Source organism: Danio aesculapii, chromosome 7 (genome assembly GCF_903798145.1).
Source record: "Danio aesculapii chromosome 7, fDanAes4.1, whole genome shotgun sequence".
Classification (NCBI taxonomy): domain Eukaryota; kingdom Metazoa; phylum Chordata; class Actinopteri; order Cypriniformes; family Danionidae; genus Danio; species Danio aesculapii.
This window is the reverse complement of record NC_079441.1, coordinates 3,153,603-3,174,972: the sequence shown is the minus strand read 5'-3', so window position 1 is coordinate 3,174,972 and position 21,370 is coordinate 3,153,603. Positions and strand designations below refer to the sequence as shown.

General features: G+C 37.3%; 1 protein-coding gene across 1 annotated transcript; it reads left to right on the top strand.

The window, feature by feature from the left end:
* The first annotated feature begins 6,599 nt into the window (after positions 1 to 6,599).
* Positions 6,600 to 20,856, top strand: si:ch211-63p21.2 (FH1/FH2 domain-containing protein 1). The gene is made up of 8 exons (XM_056462567.1): positions 6,600 to 7,028; positions 10,870 to 11,052; positions 13,979 to 14,098; positions 14,722 to 14,883; positions 17,014 to 17,246; positions 18,559 to 18,790; positions 20,210 to 20,330; positions 20,437 to 20,856. The coding sequence occupies exons 1-8, from the start codon at positions 6,600 to 6,602 to the stop codon at positions 20,466 to 20,468; spliced, it is 1,512 nt and encodes a 503-aa protein (XP_056318542.1). The 3' UTR covers positions 20,469 to 20,856.
* Positions 20,857 to 21,370: the final 514 nt, after the last annotated feature.

The following is a 21,370-nucleotide window of genomic DNA, read 5'->3' as shown; positions in this document are numbered from 1 at the left end:
TTTCCATTCTGGTTTCCAGCCATTTCCAGCCTGGTCTTAACTGGTCAGGCTGGAAAATGACCAGCTAAAACCAGCTAAAACCAGCTAGACCAGCCTGGTTTAAGCTGGACTTAGCTGGTTTTGGCTGGGCTCCCAGCCTGGCTAGGCTGGTCAAGCTGGTTTTAGCTGGTCATTTTCCAGCCTGACCAGCAAAGACCAGCCTGGAAATGGCCAAAACCCCTCTAAAACCAGGCTGGTCCACCAGCTAAAACCAGCCAACCAGCCTAGGCTGGTTTAAGCGGTTTTTTTCAGTACGGAAATAAAAAATATAGTCGTGTTTTCAGTAATAATGAGTCAATATTAAGTGTTTTTTCCTTAAAACAAGCAAAATAATCTGCCAATGAGGTCAGCAAAATAAACGTATTTCTAATCAAAAAGATGTGTTTATTTACGTGTTTCCTTGTCAGACCAAAGCAACCCTAATTTTCCAGTTTTCCACCACATTGTTTAAATAGCAAATCCATTTGCGCCACTTTGTGGACTCATGGGTGTGTCGGTCTAGAAAAGGGGTGTGTTAAGGCACATTGTTGGTGCGTTGCTATTTTGAGGAACTAAAATAGACTGAAAGCAGGTCTAATGTCCAGTGCAGAGCGCGTTAATTGTGCGCCTCGCTTACACATTGCTTAATACACACAGGAGTACACAAATATCTTTACAGATGAAAAGTTATTTTTTAAAATATTACTTTCTACATAAATATAAACACCACTGCCTTCATGACTTCATCTCGGGGGCTTTTTTAGTTTATTCATGACAACTTGCTTTTGTATAAGCAAGTTGTTTGGTTTTAGCTTAGCTTTTTTTGTTTTAGCTTAGATTTCTCCACCTGTCAGGTTTTAGAGCATATGGGGCACAGCATGTGTGTTTGGATATAACTCAGTTTTTTGACCACACTTCATTATTACTGTTCATTTATTTGCTTGCTGGAGATTAGAACTGAATTTAGAAATAGTTTTGAAACAAATCTTTGTGCTTAACAAACAAAATTGAAGCGTTTAGTTTTTCCACTTACAAAGTCTGTCATGTAAATAGCAAATGTGCCTTGGCGCAACGCAACTGACTCTTAAAGGGAATAGGAGACGAGACTCTGATTGGTTTATTATCAAACACACACCTATAAATCCTACCCAGGCTCATTCCGAAAACGTAGTCCTGAGGACGTTTCTGGAGACCGCGAATTATGTAGCCGGAGGTACATATGGCTGCATTTCGTTTTTTAAGCGAACACTGCGGGGCGGTATGAAGCCGTTCCTTTTAGCGCTCGCCGGCTGACTGCTTACCTTCGTGTGGAGGGCTTTCCCGCCGCAACCAGTTTGTCCGGTTAGTTCGTCCTGTGCGTCAGCGGACTCGATATGCAGAGAGGAGCTGACCACGATGACGACCGGGTTTGGGTCCGGGGAAGAGCGGTTCCAGAAATCAGGTATGACTAAAACAGAATCTAAGAAATAAAGCGAAGAGGTTCATAACAGGGTGAGAATGTGGTAAAATCCGAAAACGTGGTAAAAAAAAACGGACGAGGGCTTTTCTTTTTCCGGATGGGTTTTTTAAATCGTTGGTTGGGTTTAGGGCGGGCGGGTCAATCAGTAAAATGAGTTGGGTTCGGGGAAGGAGGTAGGTGGGTTGGCCTGCCGATTGGCCGGTCGCCCGGTCAATCATTCAGCCAGTCAGACAGACAGAGGTTCGTTCGACAGCGGCCTCAGTTGGGTTCATGCGAGAACAGCCCGGGCACGAACAGCACTCGCGGGAGACGTCCGAGAAGCCAAAAAGGCGCACACAGCGGCCTCTTGCGGATTCGCGAAAACCAAAAACTGCAAAAATACGTACCGGGACGTATTTCGTGGTCTCCAGAAACGTCCTGGGGACTACGTTTTCGGGTTGTATAAATCATTAAGAGAATAAGCTCAACCCTGTTAGACGGCGCATGGTCTAACAGGGTTGAGCTTATTCTCTTAATGATTTAAGCACAGAGCAGATTTTTCCATCCTTAAAATAGCAAAAGTGGATTCGGACACGCCCTTAATGTTTTTGCACCCTGCCATTTTAAGGCCGGAAAAATATGCTTTGCGCTACAGCGCATGGTCTAACAGGGTTGAGCTTATTCTCTTAATGAGTTCTTGGCGTGTTTTGAGCATAACGTGCATTAAACCAATCAGAGTCTCATCTCCCGTTCCCTTTAAGAGTCAATTGCGTGGCTCCATTGTGCATTTGTATTTACATGACAGACTTTGTAAGAAGAAAACCTGAACGCTTCACTAGCGAGAAAACAGTTACACAGAGCATCTCCAGCGCCAGGATAACGAACGAGCCTCCTCTATTCAGCCTCTTTACTCTTTCTTTACTTTACTTTTATGCTGAGTTCAGACTGCAGGATTTCAAAGTAGTCGTGTCACAGATGTTTTCACACTGCATGACTATCTTGGCTAGCATTTCGTCGCTGCTGTGTTTACACTGTAGGATGGATCGGTGACAGAGAGTTTACCGCTGCATGACATTACAATTGGAGAATCGCCAACAGCTGTTTCGGTACACAAACTACATCTCACAACCAAACACAGGCAAGAAGTTACATGGAAACAACGCGAGGTCACTTAGTATATCTTTTGTTATTAACTACATAATGAGAAGGAAGCCTTTAGTGGGGTGGAAATTGCGCTTATTTTGCTCATCTGGCCTTTGAAAGGAATTAGCAATTTCTCTCAAACTTTTTTTCCTTTCCGACTCAGGTGTGGTATTGCTGAGATGACACGTCAAACAGACACGGGTGCTTCTGCCAAATTTCCACTAGTTTTTCCTCCATTTCTTGGGTCCAAATAAACCGAACATGAGCGCTTTTAACTTCTCCCCCAGCCTCCCGCTGGCCTGAGATACCCATGCTAGTGGATGCTGCTCTCTCATTGGCTGTAGGTGATCGCCGATGTTATTTTCAGTCAAAACACATTTTACACGACATGATTTGAATCGCCGACAGCTCCAGATATTCAGCACGCCAAATATCTCACAGGTGTCAGCGACTCATGGGTGATTCTCTCAGATCGCGTCTTTGATAGTTCACACTGTGTGACTGTCGCTCACGTGAACCAGAACCAATTCTCCTGTGATTTCAGGCATTTGTCTGCGATTTCTCAAAACCTGTTGGCGAGTCAAAATCAGGCCTAAAATCATGCAGTCTATACTCGGCAGTACTCTTTACTTTTACTCCTTTACTTTGATAGAGTAATTAAATGGTAGAAACTCACTCCACTGAGGACATCCATTAGCCTATACCAGGGGCGTAGCAACCAGGGGGGACGGGGGGGATCCGTCACCCTCACTTTTAGAGACAGGTGAATAATAACTATATGAACGTATGATCTCATACAGCCGCCACCCCCCCCCCCCCCCCCCACACACACTTTTAAAATGTCCGCTACGCCCCTGGCCAATACATACCTAATTTCCTTTGTTAAGTGCAAAGATTTGTTTCAAAACTATTTCTAAATTCAGTTCTAATTTCCAGCAAACGAATAAATGAACAATAATAACGAAGAGAGCTCGAAGTGAGTTATATCAACACAATCTCACGGCAATTCGTAACATTTTGATTTAGTGGCTAATTCGTACGAATTCGTACGATCTAATTCGTACAATTTAGTACGATTTGCTCATCCGCCAATGACGGTTGGGTTTAGGGGTGGGGTTAGGTGCCACGCCTCCTTTTTAAAATCGTATCGACTGAACTCGTACGAATTCGTACGAATTAGCCACTAAACTGACCCATAAGGTGATGCAGACATCTCCAAAACCCGACAGGTGGACAAATCTAAGCTTGTTTTTAATAAAACAAATATAAATATGCATATAATAAATAATAATTATAATAATAATAACATTTTACAAAAGCAAATTGTCATGAATAAACTATAAAAAGCCCCCAGAGATGAAGAAGGCATGGAGGCAGTGGTTTGGAGGGTGGCACATATTATTTACTGTCATCATGGCAAAGATAAAATAAACCAGTTATTAGAAATAAGTTATTAAAACTATAATGTGTAGAAATATGTTGAAAAAAGATTGGGGCAGAAATTGGGGAAAAGATATAAAGGGGGGCTAATAATTCAAGACTTCAACTGTACGTGTGTTTTTTTGTAGAGTTGAAAGTGTTTTCCGCACAACCAACAACTTGAATTGAGTTCTTCAAGGCTGAATCTTAAGAAAACATTTAATATCCTGAGATTTAACAAGCAGACAAACATTTAAAATGTAAATATTGAATTTTTATTTCAGATCCCTGACCATCATGTGCGACAGTAACACCTTAACACTATTATATGATCAAAAACTCCATTCATTTCCATTCCCAGCATGCATTAACCCTCAAGTCACAGCATCATGACCTGAGAGAGAGAAGTCGAGACTGAAAAGCAGGGTGGAGACGGAGAGATAGTGAAGCTTACAGTATGGCGGCCATATAAACAGGAGATGCTGGAGAGATTAGGAAATGAAGGGAAAAGGGCGCAACTCAAATAAACAGTCAAACAAACACTCTTTTCTGTCCAATCGAGCCCTCATATAAGGTCTGGGAGCCAAACGGAGCGGCACGTCTCACTGTTGGTCTCCGAAAGAGCTTCAATGCGGCAGAAATACTGAAATGAAGAGGAAAGAGTGACGAAATGACATATCTGACATATTTTAGGAGCTCAGAAAGTGATGAACATACCTGGATGGAGAGCTGAATGAATCCTGCTGACTCTGTGTTTTTGATGGTCGTTACTGGAGTCTTAAAATCGTAACTATACGATAGTGGCGACCTTTATTTTGTCTTTTATTTGGGACAAGCGGGAATCTGAGGAACATTCATGAGGAAATTTTGAGGATTTTTTTGCCATGTACACTATACTCATGAACAGCATTGGGTAAACAAAAGTTAAATATTACAATTTTAAACCTATCTTACTCTTTAAATGCAATATAACCCATATTTGTACATTACTTTCACACTACTTTCCTTAAAAAGTAAAGTAACACCATTCTTTTTTAGTGACTTAAGATTACACTTGACACTTCACTTAACGCTAAACAATGACCATCATTTCAGCTGTAAAAAAACGGTACTAATGCTAGAGTAAACATCCATAACATGGCTAGTAGTTAATAACCGTAAATTGAGTTTCTCCTGCTAATGGTTGTGTTTTTGTCTGTGTAACAAATTTACAATGTGTAGATATTAGTACTTCAAAACACTGCTGTATAATACTATAAATGAATATAATATTGTAGTTTACTGTTAAATTAAATTACAAAAACTGTTTGTACAATATTTTTAATGGTCATTTTCTGGCAACCACAGCTAATTTTGTTTTGTTTTTTACAGTTTATAATATATTACATTTCCCAACACTATTCATGAATGATTTTTTTACTGAGGTAATTAGGTCCAGTTGAGTTTTACAGTGTATAATATGTTACTTTTCCCAACACTATTCAAGGGCATTTTTTACTGACATAATTTATTACTGTTGAGTTTATTGAGACTGCATGTTTAATCGTAAAAATTGTAAAAAAATAAATAAATAATAACTATAAAAAAAACAGTAACTTTCCATAAAAATTGTATCATGTTAGTACGTCATAACACTGCTGTATAATACTATAAATGAATATAATATTGTAGTTTACTGTAAAATTAAATTAAAAAAAGGTTTCTACAATATTTTTAATGGTCATTTTCTGGCAACCACAGCTACTTTTGTTTAGTTTTTTACAGTTTATAATATATTATATTTCCCAACACTATTCATGAACGATTTTTTTACTGAGGTATTTAGGTCCTGTAGAGTTGTACAGTATATAATATATTACATTTCCCAACACTATTCATGAACGATTTTTTTTACTGAGGTAATTAGGTCCTGTAGAGTTTTACAGTATATAATACAGTATATTACATTTTCCAACACTATTCAAGGGCATTTTTTACTGACATAATTCATTACTGTTGAGTTTATTGAGACTGCATGTTTAATCGTAAAAATAAAAAAAATAAAAAAATAATAATAATAAAAAAACTTTAACTTTCCATAAAAATTGTATCATGTTAGTACGTCAAAACACTGCTGTATAATAATATGAATGAATATAATATGGTATTTTACTGTACATTTTGTTTTTATGAAGTATCGTATTCTACTGTATTTTTATTGGTAAGATTCTGGCTAATTTTTTTATGTTACTTTTCCCAACAATATTCAATCAACAATTTTTTTACTGAGGTAATTAATTCCTGTTGAGTTTATTGTGACTGCGTTTTTAATCGTAAAATTCGTAAAAATCATTAAAAAACGTTAACTTTCTGCTAAAAATTAATTACTAAATTAATCAACTTTCTGTAAAAACATTAATCACTAAATTGATCACAATTAATCCCTAATCATTTTACAGTTTACAATATATTAATTTTAATATATAACTATATTAATCAACATTTTTTTAACTAAGGTAAATAATTTAATTTATTATTTAATTGTAAAATTTTAATCAAAAAACTTTCCGTAAAAAAATAATACCAAAAAAAAAAAGACCCGATGAAACCCGCTGAATGTTTCCTTCTGAACTCCTCCTGGACTTCGCTCATAAGCCACGCCCCTTTGCTCCGCCTCAACGCTCTCGACTTTTCCGACCTATGGGATGATGAGGATCTGGAGCTGGACAGTATTGATGAAGACTCTGTCCACACGTCACCCAATCAGACTGCAGCGTCCCCCGTGGTCCCGCCCCCTCCGCCTATAGCCCCACCCCTATCTCTAGCCAGTGAGTCGCCGCGGTCGAGTCGTACTCTGAGGCTCCACTGGAGGGCGCTGCTGAGTCTGCAGCCCCTGCCGAGAGTGGGCCGATTTGGGCCACAGTCTATCTGGGCCGCCCTGGAGCCTGTTCATCTGGACACCAACAGACTGGAGTACCTGTTTGAGAGCAAAAACAACAGCGCTCTCTGCAGTCTAACAGCGGGACGACGGGTAAGACTTCAACTTCATGTAAATAGATAAACAAAAATAAGTAAACCTACACTGAAAAAAAAAAATCGATTAAGTTAACCTAACAAATTTAATTGGATTGAACATAAAACAATTAAGTTGTCTCCCAAAAAAATGTCTAAAAGTTAACGTAATCCATTTGGCACAACAATTGTGTGGAACCCTGCAGTGTTCTCAACGTAAAAGTGTCGTTTGAACATTACTAATATATCTTTTTTGTTTATTTATTTATTTATTCGTTCGTTCGTTCGTTCGTTCGTTCGTTCGTTCGTTCGTTCATTCATTCATTCATTCATTCATTCATTCATTCATTTATTTATTTATTGCATGCAGCTTGTGAGCGAATCAGGGAAACGCCATTTATCGCACAAAGAAATCTGATACGTGGCAGTATATACACATTACATATGACATGCAAATTTATATTGGATATCACATATAAAATACATATGCCAAAAACATTTTGAAATGCAGCCATTGTAATTACAAATATGTACACGTATGTTCAGATCTTTAGTTGTATATATGTGCGCATATTTGGCCATAATGAAATCAACATATCTAATACATGTATTTATAAATATATATGTTTATTTAAATAAATAAATATATAATAAACATATATTAACATATTTAATATAATTGAACACACTTGTATATTTGTAATTCCAGTGCATGAAAAATTAAACAGGAAAGTGGATATTTTTTACAATATTTTCCAATATATGCTTGTTATGATGGTTTTATTGTCTGAAGTATGGAAAAATAAAAGAAAATATTAAAGAAAATATATCTAATTTTTCTTCCCTAAGGTCATTTTTGTCCAATATAACTTTATTTAGATTTTCTTTCTTTAAATAGTCCTCTTAACCTGTGCAGTTCAAGACCTGACTACTTTTTCCTTATTTATTTATTTGTTTATTTTACCCTCTGAACAAACAGAAGAAAAGAGGACTCGAGTCAACAATCTTAAGTGATTAAAAAAATACTTCTTAATCTTTCCTATTGGAGAAAGATGTCCAGCCATAGGAAATGAATGGGAAATATCAAAATCTAAAGCGTTTTAAGCAATGTATGCTTGAGAGTTAAAGCGGAATAAAAGTTATAAACGAGAAAAGACCCGCATATACAACACAATCTCACGGCAATTCGTAACTTTTTGATTTTGTGGCTAATTCGTACGAATTCGTACGATCTAATTCGTACAATTTAGCACGATTTGCTCATCCCCCAATGACGGTTGGGTTTAGGGGTGGGGTTAGGTGCCACGCCTCCTTTTTAAAATCGTACAATTTCGTACGACTGAACTCATATGAATTCGTACGAATTGGCCACTAAACTGACAAAACGTAAAATACTTACGTTTCCTCGTGAGATCAGGCGGGAATATATGACATTTCATATGCAATATCCAAATCTGAACTTGTAATTTGCACATATTTCCATGTGTGACTTTTCTATATGGGATGTGCATTTCAACATAGTGTAAGACAAGAGTACCACAACATTGTTGCACTCTTAAGTACTGAGTTTAAAATCTGAAATTGTGATTAAGTCTCTAAAAAGCACTTATTAAATCTCTCAGTGTTCATTTCTCCTTCTGTCCGTGCAGCAGAAGCAGCCGTGTGTGTGCGTTCTAGGTGTAAAACGCAGTAATATCATCACTATAGCGCTCAGCCGTCTCCCACCGGCCCACCTGCTGCCTCCTGCCATCCACAGCATGGACAACACTGTGCTGGACAGAGAAGACATACAGGTGTGTGTCCTGTACAGTACTGTTGACTTCACACTCAACCCGACATCTAAATACAGCTTGATTTATATATATATAGGCTGGTTGGCTGGTTTTAGCTGGTTGACCAGCCTGGTTTTAGAGGGGTTTTGGCCATTTCTAGGCTGGTTTCCAGCCATTTCCAGCCTGGTCTTAGCTGGTCAAGCTGGAAAATGACCAGCAAAATCCAGCTAAAACCAGCTTGACCAGCCTGGTTTAAGCTGGACATAGTTGGTTTTGGCTGGTCAAGCTGGTTTTACCTGGTCATTTTCCAGCCTGACCAGCTAAGACCAGGCTGGAAATGGCTGGAAACCAGCCTGGAAATGGCTAAAACCCCTCTAAAACCAGGCTGGTCGACCAGCTAAAACCAGCCAACCAGCCTAGGCTGGTTTAAGCTGGTCGACCAGCCTGGTTTTAGAGGGGTTTTGGCCATTTCCAGGCCATTTCCATTTTCTCTCGCTTTTATTGGTTTTACTTGCTAAATGTTTCCTTTTATATCAATTTTTCTTCTCTGTCTTTAGTACTCCTATCTACAGCACTTTGGTTGTTTTAAAATGTGTTTTATTTATAAATATTGAAGTATATTGTGTTGTATTGTATAAAAATATATCTTCCATTCTGAATTTTTTTTCTTTTGCAGACTTATAGCTTTTTCTGTCTTGTTTTTAGTCCAAATATCTACAAATTTTTAAGTCAAGAAGCATTTTATGGATATAGAAAATGTCTTGTTTTCAGAAATAATATGTCAAAATTAAGTGAGTTTTTTCCTGAAGACAAGCAAAATAATCTGACAATAGGGTAAGCAAAACGAAAACTAGTCAAAACAAAAACTAGATAATTTTCTTATCCCCATTGGTGAGTTATTTTGCTAATTTTAAGCTTCATTTTGGCATATTATTTCTATTTTTGTTCTATTAGTATTTTTGTTTATCTAGATTTAAGAATTTTTAGATATTTGGACTAGTAACAAGACGTAAGAGAAGCATTTTTGGCAGTATAGGGACCAAACCTAAAATCTAAATAGCAAAAAAGTTATCAAAACTAAGTTTAAAGCTAGCACGAAATCAAAATTAGCATTTATTTTGCTAGCGTATATTGTTGACTCTGAAAGTGAACGATTAACAAATTAATCTGTAAATAAATTATCTGTTTGTTTTGGTAATCTTTAATCAAAATCTGACCATTTCTGTTCTGGAATGGCAGTCCTTCTCTGATTCTGATTGGGTGAAATAAGCTTAGCCACACCCCTCCAACCATTAGTTTCACTAGTCAGTGAAAGATTAGAGGAAGAGCTCAAAAATAAAACCCTGCCCACTACTCAATATTTCGTTTCAGAAATACATGATCATGTTGCAATAAAGGCAGCAACATCCAGTTCACACAGACTTTAAGTAAGGAACAAAGTACGTCCAGGAGGTTGTTATCATAGAATAATGCCTCACATGTTTATCGGCAGCCCGATGCAAAGTGAAGCACTGTTGCTTAAGACTGATCGGATTTATTCTGAGAAAACAACCTCCTGGATGTATTTTATCCCACTTATTACATCTCTACTTGCCACAAAACATAAAAAAAATAGACACAAAACATTGCTCTGAGCCATTAAGTTAACGCAAAGCTGACAGACACACAAACAGCTGATGGACTATACACTAGCCTGCATATTCCTGAGTCACAAGGCGCGCCAAACAGTCAAAAACAGCTGCGTGACAGACAAGCAGGTACATATGAATGTCAATGCAAGTATTTGGATGTGAATCTATTCGTTGACAGTTTCCCGTGTGAGTCTGTGTTATTTAATGGTTGTAATCTGTGAATAACATACCTTGGAATGTCATGACTGACCAATCAGAATTAAGTATTCCAGGCAGCCGTGTAATAAAGAATATAAATAAAACAATAATAAAATAGGTTATAGCTTAATGATCATACCTTTTTTTTATTATGATGTCCTGATAGGGAAAACCATGAAACTCAATAGGGTGTGCTAACTTTTGCACATGCCTACATCCTGTAACAGATGCGAGTGTTTCTCTCTTTCCTGTGGTTCAGAGGTTGCAGACTCTGGTTCCCACTGAAGACGAGCTAAATCTGATAAAGGAGGTAAAGGCTCGGACCCCGTGTTCAGCTCTAGGTTCCGCAGAGCAGTGTCTCCTGACCCTGGGGGACGTCCCTCATCTGAGGGCCAGACTGCAGCTGTGGGCCTTCACCCTGGACCATGACACACTGGAGAGAGTGAGCGTTCATCTTAAATAAATAAGCTTAGATTGGTTAGGAAAATCTGAATAGTGCTTGTCATTAACCCTCCGGTTGTCCTAGAATTGTGTATACACCATTCACCCTTTGAGTAAACTCTGTCAACTCTGTTATCAACTCTATTATATTCAACTCTGTTACTCTCAACTCTGTTACTCTCAACTCTGTTATCGGCAACTCTGTTACTGTCAAATCTGTTACTATCAACCTTGTTGTATTGAACTCTGTTACCTTTAACTCTGTTATCAACTCTGTTATATTCAACTCTGTTATCTTAAACCCTGTTATCTTTAACTGTTATCTTCAACTCTATTATGGTCAACTCTGTTGCTGTCAGCTGTTATATTCAACTCTGTTATATTCAACACTGTTATCTTTAACACTGTTATCTTCAACTGTTATCCTCAACTCTATTATGGTCAACTCTGTTGCTGTCAGCTGTTATATTCACCTCTGTTAACTCTGTTGTCAGCAACTCTGTTATCATCAACTCTGTTATCATCAACTCTGTTATCTTAAACTATGTTATATTCAACTCTGTTATCGTCATCTCTTTTATCGTCAACTCTGTTGTCAACTCTGTTGTCAACTCTGTTATATTCAACTCTGTTACTGTCAACTCTGTTACTGTCAACTTTGTTACTGTCAACTCTGTTATATTCAACTCTGTTATCTTTAACTCTGTTATCTTCAACTTTATTATCGTGAACTCTGTTACTGTCAGCTGTTATATTCAACTCTGGTTAACTCCGTTATCATCAACTCTATTATCGTCAACTCTGTTACTGTCAACTGTTATATTCAACTCTGTTATCTTTAACTCTGTTATCTTCAACTTTATTATCATTAACTCTGTTATAGTCAACTCTGTTATCACCAACTCTGTTGCTGTCAACTCTGTTATCTTAAACTATGTTATCGTCAACTCTGTTATCATCAACCCTGTTATCATCAACTCTGTTACTGTCCACTCTGTTATATTCAACTCTATTATCATCAACTCTGTTACTGTCAACTATATTATTGTCAACTCTGTTATTGTCAACTTTATTATTGTCAACTCTGTTACTGTCAACTGTTATATTCAACTCTGTTATCTTTAACTCTGTTATTAACTCTATTATTGTCAACTCTGTTATCATCAACTCTATTATCATCAACTCTGTTACTGTCCACTCTGTTATATTCAACTCTATTATCATCAACTCTGTTACTGTCAACTATATTATTGTCAACTCTGTTATTGTCAACTTTATTATTGTCAACTCTGTTACTGTCAACTGTTATATTCAACTCTGTTATCTTTAACTCTGTTATTAACTCTATTATTGTCAACTCTGTTATCATCAACTCTATTATCATCAACTCTGTTACTGTCCACTCTGTTATATTCAACTCTATTATCATCAACTCTGTTACTGTCAACTATATTATTGTCAACTCTGTTATTGTCAACTTTATTATTGTCAACTCTGTTACTGTCAACTGTTATATTCAACTCTGTTATCTTTAACTCTGTTATTAACTCTATTATTGTCAACTCTGTTATCATCAACTCTATTATCATCAATTCTGTTACTGTCCACTCTGTTATATTCAACTCTATTATCATCAACTCTGTTACTGTCAACTATATTATTGTCAACTCTGTTATTGTCAACTTTATTATTGTCAACTCTGTTACTGTCAACCCTGTTATATTCGACTCTGTTATCATCAACTCTGTTATATTCAACTCTGTTATCTTTAACTTTGTTATCTTTAACTCTGTTATCTTTAACTCTGTTACCATCAACTCTATTATCATCAACTCTGTTATAGTCAACTCTTTTATCGTCAACTCTCTTAGTGTCAACTCTGTTATCACCAACTCTGTTGCTGTCAACTCTGTTATCTTTAACTATGTTATCGTCAACTCTGTTATCACCAACTCTGTTACTGTCCACTCTGTTATATTCAACTCTATTATCGTCAACTCTGTTATCATCAACTCTATTATCATCAACTTTGTTACTGTCAACTATGTTATATTCAACTCTATTATCGTCAACTCTGTTACTGTCAACTCTGTTATATTCAACTCTATTATTGTCAACTCTGTTATCACCAACTCTGTTACTGTCCACTCTGTTATATTCAACTCTATTACCATCAACTCTGTTATCATCAACTCTTTTATCGTCAACCCTGTTACTGTCAACTCTGTTACTGTCAACTCTGTTATATTCAACTCTCTTATTTTTAACTCTTTTATCATCAACTATTATCGTCAACTCTGTTATCGTCAACTCTATTATCATCAACTCTATTGTTTTCAACTCTGTAATCATCAACTCTGTTACTGTCAATTCTGTTATCATCAAACTCTATTGTTTTCAAATCTGTTCTCGTCAACTCTGTTATCATAAACTGTTATCATGAACTCTGTTATTGTGAACTCTGTTACTGTCAACTCTGTTATCGTCAACTTTGTTATGATTTAAGAAGTTTAACAGTAAATTAAACAATAGTTAATAAGAGAATCAAATGTTCTCTGTCACATTTAAGCATATTGCATCATTTTACATTAATGATGAGTTCAGTTTACAGTAAAATATACACTTGATGTATATCTTTACAGTTTACGGAAAATGAATGAAAAATGCTTGAAATTTACCCACAATTCTGCAATGGGTCACAGATCGCATTGTACAAATTCATATAAATTAATTATCTCATAAAATATTTCCTTTTTTTCATTATTATCCATCATCGTATCACATAGGATAAAATCTGTATTAATTTAACAAAAATTTAATTTAAAAATGGTCATTTCTGTTTAGTTTTGTAGTCTCTGTAGTCTGGTGTCTGGTCTTTTATAATGTTTGTTTTTCTGCTTTTCCCCTCACGTTTTATTTGCAAACAGGAAATTGCAGAGCCGCTCTTTCATCTGAAGCTCGCCATGGAGCAGCTGGCGACCAATCAGACGTTTCGATGCATCCTCGCGACTGTGCTGGCCGTCGGCAACTTCCTGAACGGCTGCAAGGTAAGAATATTTATAAAGAAATATGTGTATGGCACACCTTAAAGGGCACCTATTATGCAAAAATCACTTCTATGAGGGGTTTAAACCCAGTTGTGTGGCAGCAGTGTGTGAATATAGCCAACCTCTAATTATCAAAATTGATTAATTCTTTTTTTATAATGACACTTGAAAAAAACAGTCTGCAGAAACACTTTGATTGACATTCTCCCTTTGTATGATGTCATTAGAGGGGGAAAGCCCCGCCCACTAGTGACCACTCTCCCTCATCAGAATAAACAACCTTTTTCACACAGATGATCTTAGTCCTGCTTTGAAGCTGTCACTATGCTGACACGCAGGCATTTGTAGCTCCGCCCTCTTTTGAAAAGAGTACAGTCTCATTTGAATTAAAAGTGACAGTCACCAAAACGCCACAATTAGCATCAAAGACTAAAAGGGTCAGTTTCAGAGAGTTATAAAACATTATTTGTGTGTTATTTTGAGCTGAAACTTCACACACACACTCACACACACACACACTAGGGACATCAGAAACTTCTTTTATATCTTGTACAAAGGGGCATTATAGGTCTCCTTTAAAAATCGCATCTAACTTCCCATGATGTTGTGTGTGTTTGGTGCAGGCCAAAGGGTTTGAGTTGAGTTACCTGTGCAAACTCTCTGAGGTGAGAGACACACACGGCCGACAGCCTCTTCTTCATCATGTATGTGTGTTACTGCTCCAGCTTTACCCACAATCCTCTGATCTCTACTCTGACATCACTGCTGTCACAAAAGCCAGCAAGGTACAGTATGTGCTTGTGTTTTGTGCTAAAAATGTTGCTCTGTTTGCAAGTAATGTATTTAGATGAACTATAGATTTAGAACAAATAAACTTTAAATGTAAGTCAGGAATAAATGAGGAATTTTGTCCAATTCTAAATCAACATGAATCAAAAATCTTGGGCTTGTGAAACATGTATTGTTCTCTGATGAGCAGGGCTTAATTTGAGCCGGGACCTCTAAAATCTGATCCAGCACCTCATTTTACTGATCCGCTTCTCACCAAACCCGCCCCCTACCCCCACCCCCGCTCTTCACTTTTGTTTGCAAAAGGCGGCAGAAACACCGCTGTTTGCCTAGAGTGCCAGTTACGCTTGCGCCAGTACTGGCATGCACACTATAAAGGCTACTAATGCAAGCTGTTATTGACTTACATAGGCCCACCAATTTGATTGCGCAAGTGTTACGTTACCCTCTCCCTCTGGTAACATGCCGGATCAATTACCATGATTTGTTCCGGGACCTTGCAATTTACAAATTAAGCACTGCTGATGAGTGCACCTTCACTGTCTTTCCCACATCTGGAAGAGTTACGGTGTGGAGAAGCCTCGAAGAAGTGTCTCACCTGGACTGTTGCATGCCCAGAGTGAAGCATGGAACATCTCGTTTATTTACACTATGAACAGCAGCTACACTAATTATTCTCTTTAATCTCAATTTCCACCTGGGGATACTCTTCCCGAGGCCCTAAGAGACTATGCAGCGCCACTGATTTGATCCAAGACCAGCATCGAACTGATCCCAAGATGATTCCAAGGTTTCCATAATCCTGGACCAAGCCGTATCCTGAGCAGCTGCTGTTACGGTCATGGAGGAGTGGATAGCATGAGACTGAGTCTTGTGATGCTCCAGGGACAAACAAGTCTCGCTGATGTCCAGCTTCTCCGGCACCTAGACTGCAGCTCTACACAAGACGTTTGGTCATAGGAGTAATGGTCGCGCCCAACTGAGCCTGGGTTCTCTCAAGGTTTTATAAATCTTCTCTTTCGCCAATTGGTGAAGTTTTTTCCTCTCTGCTGTCGCCACTGGCTTGCATGGTTCAGGATCTGTAGATCTGCACATCGATGGATTTGCTCTTCAGTGTTTGGACTCTCAGTAATGATTGTTAAACCACACTGAACTGAGCTAAACTGAACTGAACTTAATCTCTGAAAACTGAACTACACTGTTTCAATTTACTATGATCTTCTATCTGAAGCTGCTTTGACACAATCTACATTGGAAAAGCGCTATACAAATAAAGGTGAAATTGAAGCATGGGGGGATCAGTGGCTGCAATATTATGGCTTTCTCTAGGCACAACACTTGTGCAAGATGAGTACTGAACCTGATTGGGTTACTGAAGAGTATGTAACCCAATGAGTAAAACATTGTATCCTGAAGGCAGTGCCATGTATCAGGATAATAATGCACCAATACACAGAGTGGAATGAACAACATTGACAGAGTGGTTTGATGAACATTAAAGTGAAGTTGAACATCTTCCATGGCCTGCACAGTCTCCGGACCTAAACATTATTGAGCCACTTTAGAGAAGCAAGTCAGGAAACATTTTTCTCCACCAGCATCACGTGGTGACCTGAACACTATTCTGCAAGAAGAATGGCTCAAAATCCCTCTGGCCGCGGTGCAGGACTTGTATCTGCCATTCCCAAGACAAATCAATGTTGTATTGGCTGCAAAAGGAGGCTCTACACCATACTAATGAATTATTTTGGTCTAAAACCTTTCAGTTTCATTGTTCAACCCCTGTAAATTATGCAAAGAGGTACACTAATTACATGATACAAACCAAATACAAAAGAAAATAAAAAACCAACACAAAAAAATACAGTAGTCAGAAAAATGTATTTTAATCATGTAACTAATCATTATTAATTACGGAAAACAAAATGGAGAAGGGTTTTGTTTAGTCTGTGGGGAATAGCCTATTCATCAAAATCTTTCTAAAACCACATTTACAATCCACTAGATGTTTTGCTGATATCCACATAATTTGCATCCTGTTTTGGACATTTCCTACTGACCGAGTTTCCTTCTCTCATCTCATCTTATCCCTCTTTTCCTGTCTCTGATAAACATTGGCACACTAGTGTGACTATACGCAAGTTCAGCTGAATCTCTGCCAGCTCGAGGCCCTTTGCAAAGCATCATGGGATCAACTCAGACTTCTTGAAAAGGATGGAAAGAAGAAGAAAGGTGGAGGAAGGAAAGATGGAGGTGTGGAAGAGGCATCATCCCTCCATCAGCGGCTCCAGCTGTTTCTGAAAGACTGCGAGGAAAGAATGAAGGTGCTGCGAGCCGTTTACCGCAGAGTCATTAACAGGTAAATTAAATAGAGCTGGGTAAATTACAAATTACTGATACAGTTACTGATTACAAATTATATAAGAACATTTGTTGTCAGTAATATAATCTCTTACAGTACACATTTCTGAGAATGTAATCCGATTACTTTTGGATTACATTTAGATTCATGGGAATTCAATCAGATTACTTTTAAATTACATTTAGATTTATTACAATGTAATCCAATTACATTTGGATTACTTTTGTGCAAAAGGCTCATTTGATGTCACAAAACTTGAAGTAGGATTATCTTGTACTATTTTAACAAGAAATAAATAACTTTCATTCTTTATCAGCAATGGGTCTCAATAGCTTCTTTTTGAATTACTATATATCAACATCTAAAAATACTTCAAAATATTAACACTAATATACCGTAGAGTCATCAACAGGTAAAACCCACAAATTAACACCCAGAGCTGGGTGGATTACGTTTGAAATGTAATTTGCATGAGAACATTTGTAGTTAGTAATATAATCTTTTACAGTACACATTTACTGGAATGTAATCCGATTACTTTTGGATTACATTTAGAATAATGGCAATTCAATCTGATTACTTTTAAATTACATTCAGATTTATTAGAATGTAATCTGATTACTTTTGGATTAATTTTATGCAAAATGCTTATTTGATGTCATAAAAATTGAAGTAGGATATTCTTGTACTATTTTAACAAGGCATAAATAACTTTCCTTCTTTATCAGCAATTGGTCTCAAAAGCTTCTTTTTGAATTACTATATATCAACATCTAAAAATACTTCAAAATATTAACACTAATATACCGTAGAGTCATCAACAGGTAAAACCCACAAATTAACACCCAGAGCTGGGTAGATTACTTTTGAAATGTAATTTGCATGAGAACATTTGTAGTCAGTAATATAATCTCTTACAGTACACATTTACTGGAATGTAATCCGATTACTTTTGGATTACATTTAGATTAATAAAAGAATCACAAATGTATAAAAGCAACAGGTTTATAACGAAACAAATATCAATTGTGAATAACTTACTTGCCAATGTGTAAATAACATGTAATCATGTAATCCATAAAATCGTAATTGTAGTCAGTTTATGAGTGTTTTTAATAGTAGTTTATTCTTACACAAACCTGATTTTTGTAATCTGATTACATACAGTATAATCCATCACTACGTAGCTCTGTTAATGCCAATGCATCTTTCATAAAAACATTTGCACTGAGCCACATGCATAAAAGTTACTTTCCTCTTGTTTTATACCCATTTGTGTTTGTTGCACTGCATTATTTTTTGCCGTCAGATTCCACTCGTTCCTGCTGTTTCTGGGTTACTCGCGCTCCATGGTGAGAGAAACCAGTGCAGAGGCATTTTGTAAGACCGTCAGCGACTTCGCTCTGGAATATAGAGCCGCTCGCAGTGCTATCGTTCAACAGAGGGAGAAAGAGAAGGAGAGAGAAAAGGAAAAAGAGAGGAAGAAAGACAGCCAAAACACAACTAAATTCAAAATCAAACTCCAGCAAAGCCCATCTGATGTAAGTGACAGACATCTTTCACAAATACAGAGAGTTCGGGGTGTAATGCGTTTCAAAATTATGTAATCAGATTACTTTTTTCAGCTAACTAGTATATAAAAATAATGTCTATCTAGAAAACGATTGGTTATACCATGGGAGGGAATATTAAATAAATTGCATGCAAGCTATGCTAGCCATTGTAGCAAACTGAATTTTAAAAATGAAAGTACCTCGGGTATCCAGTATACTTGGTATCTTTCTGTCCTTTGAAAATGCTGGGAAAAATAATTTGTGTTTTTATTTCACTACACTGACTGTGATGGTTAAATTCAGAGTTTTATTAGATAGATTACACAAGCTGGATTCACTGGTCTAATGCACTAGAAACGCAGCGCACTGAGGACATCTGCTGGTTAGCAGGGGGAAATGGTAAAAGAAACAAACAAACAATGAACAAATGGTCTGCTGTTATGGACACAAATATCGTTATCGTTGTATTTATATTTACCATGCTTGGTCAGTATCTCTTCAAATGAAAAAAAAAGTGAAATTCAAACTCTTAACATGCATTGCTGATGAGTTTTACATATTCTTTTAATCCATCCGATTTTTCCATGTAGCCTATAATCCTCAACGTTTTGCTTGAGCTGCTCGTAAAACTCTACAGTCGTGAATTTACATTTATTTTAGACTGCTGTATATATTGTATGTATTTATTCATTCATTCATTCATTCATTTTCTTTTCAGCTTAGTCCCTTTATTAATCAGGGGTCACCACAGTGGAATGAACCGCCAACTTATCCAGCATATGTTTTACCAACGCAGTCTCATGGCAATTCGTAACTTTTTGATTTAGTGGCTAATTCGTATGAATTTGTACGATCAACTTCGCACAATTTAGTACGATTTGCTCATCACCCAATGACGGTTAGGGTTAAGGGTTAGGGGTGGGGTTAGGTGCCACGCCTCCTTTTTAAAATCGTACATTTTCGTACGACTGAACTCGCACAAATTCGTACGAATTAGCCACTAAACTAACAAAACGTAAAATACTTACGTTTCCTCGTGAGATCGCCCTGGTTATACACAGCGGATGCCTTTCCAGCTACAACCCAACAATGGGAAACACCCATACACACTCATTCACAGACATACACTGCATCCAATTTAGCTTATGCAGTTCACCTGTACCGCATGTCTTTGGACTATGGGGAAAACCGGAGCACCCAGGGGAAAAGCCACGCCAACACAGGCAGAACATGCAAACTCCTCACAGAAATGCCAACTGACCCAGCCGGGGCTCGAACCAGCGACCTTCTTGCTGTGACGTTATTGTGCGACCCACTGCACCACCAACTCCCCAACAAGCTTTATAAACTACATAATTAAAATTTTTGATGCTTTTTTATTTGAGAGGACTTTCTTTTTTTCTGTAGGAGAATCAAGAGCAGGTGAAGCTTGAGGAGGTTTTGAAGACTCCCGAATCTTCATCATCCTCATCTTTCCACTTTGACTTTACTCTTCCACGACAACGCAGCAAATCGAGCGACAAGAGAGGTAGTGTGCCACATCCCTCAAGTAACACATCCCTCAAGTATCCCATCCAAGTAAAACATTTTCAATATACTGTATATATAAATGAATTAAATGTTGTTCATTCCAGGTTGTCACTCGTCCCGAAGGCTGAAGTGGTGAACACCAGTCCACATGCCTACAAAAGTTTTGATGTTTGGGTTTGTCATCCATTTTATATTATTCAGTATGAAATGAAACTTGAATTATTGTTATTTGAAGGGTACTTTATTTAGCATTGTTACAGTTTTAGATGTACATTAATGGTACTGTGCTAAACTACACCACACTGTTTTTACTTGTCATAATTTTTTGTAATGATTATGAATTTGATAAAAGCATTAGCATAACAGTTTTTTTAATGTGTTTTAGCTGTGTAGTTAAGTTAAATGCATGCACTTATACAAACAACCCACATGAAAATACGCTATAGTAAATAATGTTAAATGCTGTGTTTTTGTATTTTCAACTAGTTGTTAAAGAATACTAGTAGTAAGAACTGATATATCAGTTTATGGGTCATTATCACTTTAAAGTGCCTTTGAGACATCAAAATTTAAAAAAAGTTGTCAAAACTGTTGTATTAATTAGACCTTCGGCTGTAAGAAATTAATGTTTGTGAAGATCCTGGACTTTTTATAAATAAACTGCAAGCAGACAAACAGTAAACAAACCTCAAATTGTGTCAACCATGTCATGAACAAATCCAAAGTAGTATATTTTCATTACAGTGTGATCATTCATTCATTTTATTTTTGGTTTAGTCCCTTTATTAATCTGGGGTCACCACAGCGGAATGAACCGCCAACTTATCCAGCATATGTTTTCCAGCTGCAACCCATCACTGGGAAACATCCATGCACTCATTAACACACGTACACTATGGTCGATTTTTTTTTTGCATACGCAATTCACCTGTCTTTGTACTTGTGGGGGAAACCCACACGAACACGGGGAGAACTTGCAAACTCCACACAGAAATGCCAACTGACCCAGCCGAGGCTCGAACCAGCAACCTTCTTGCT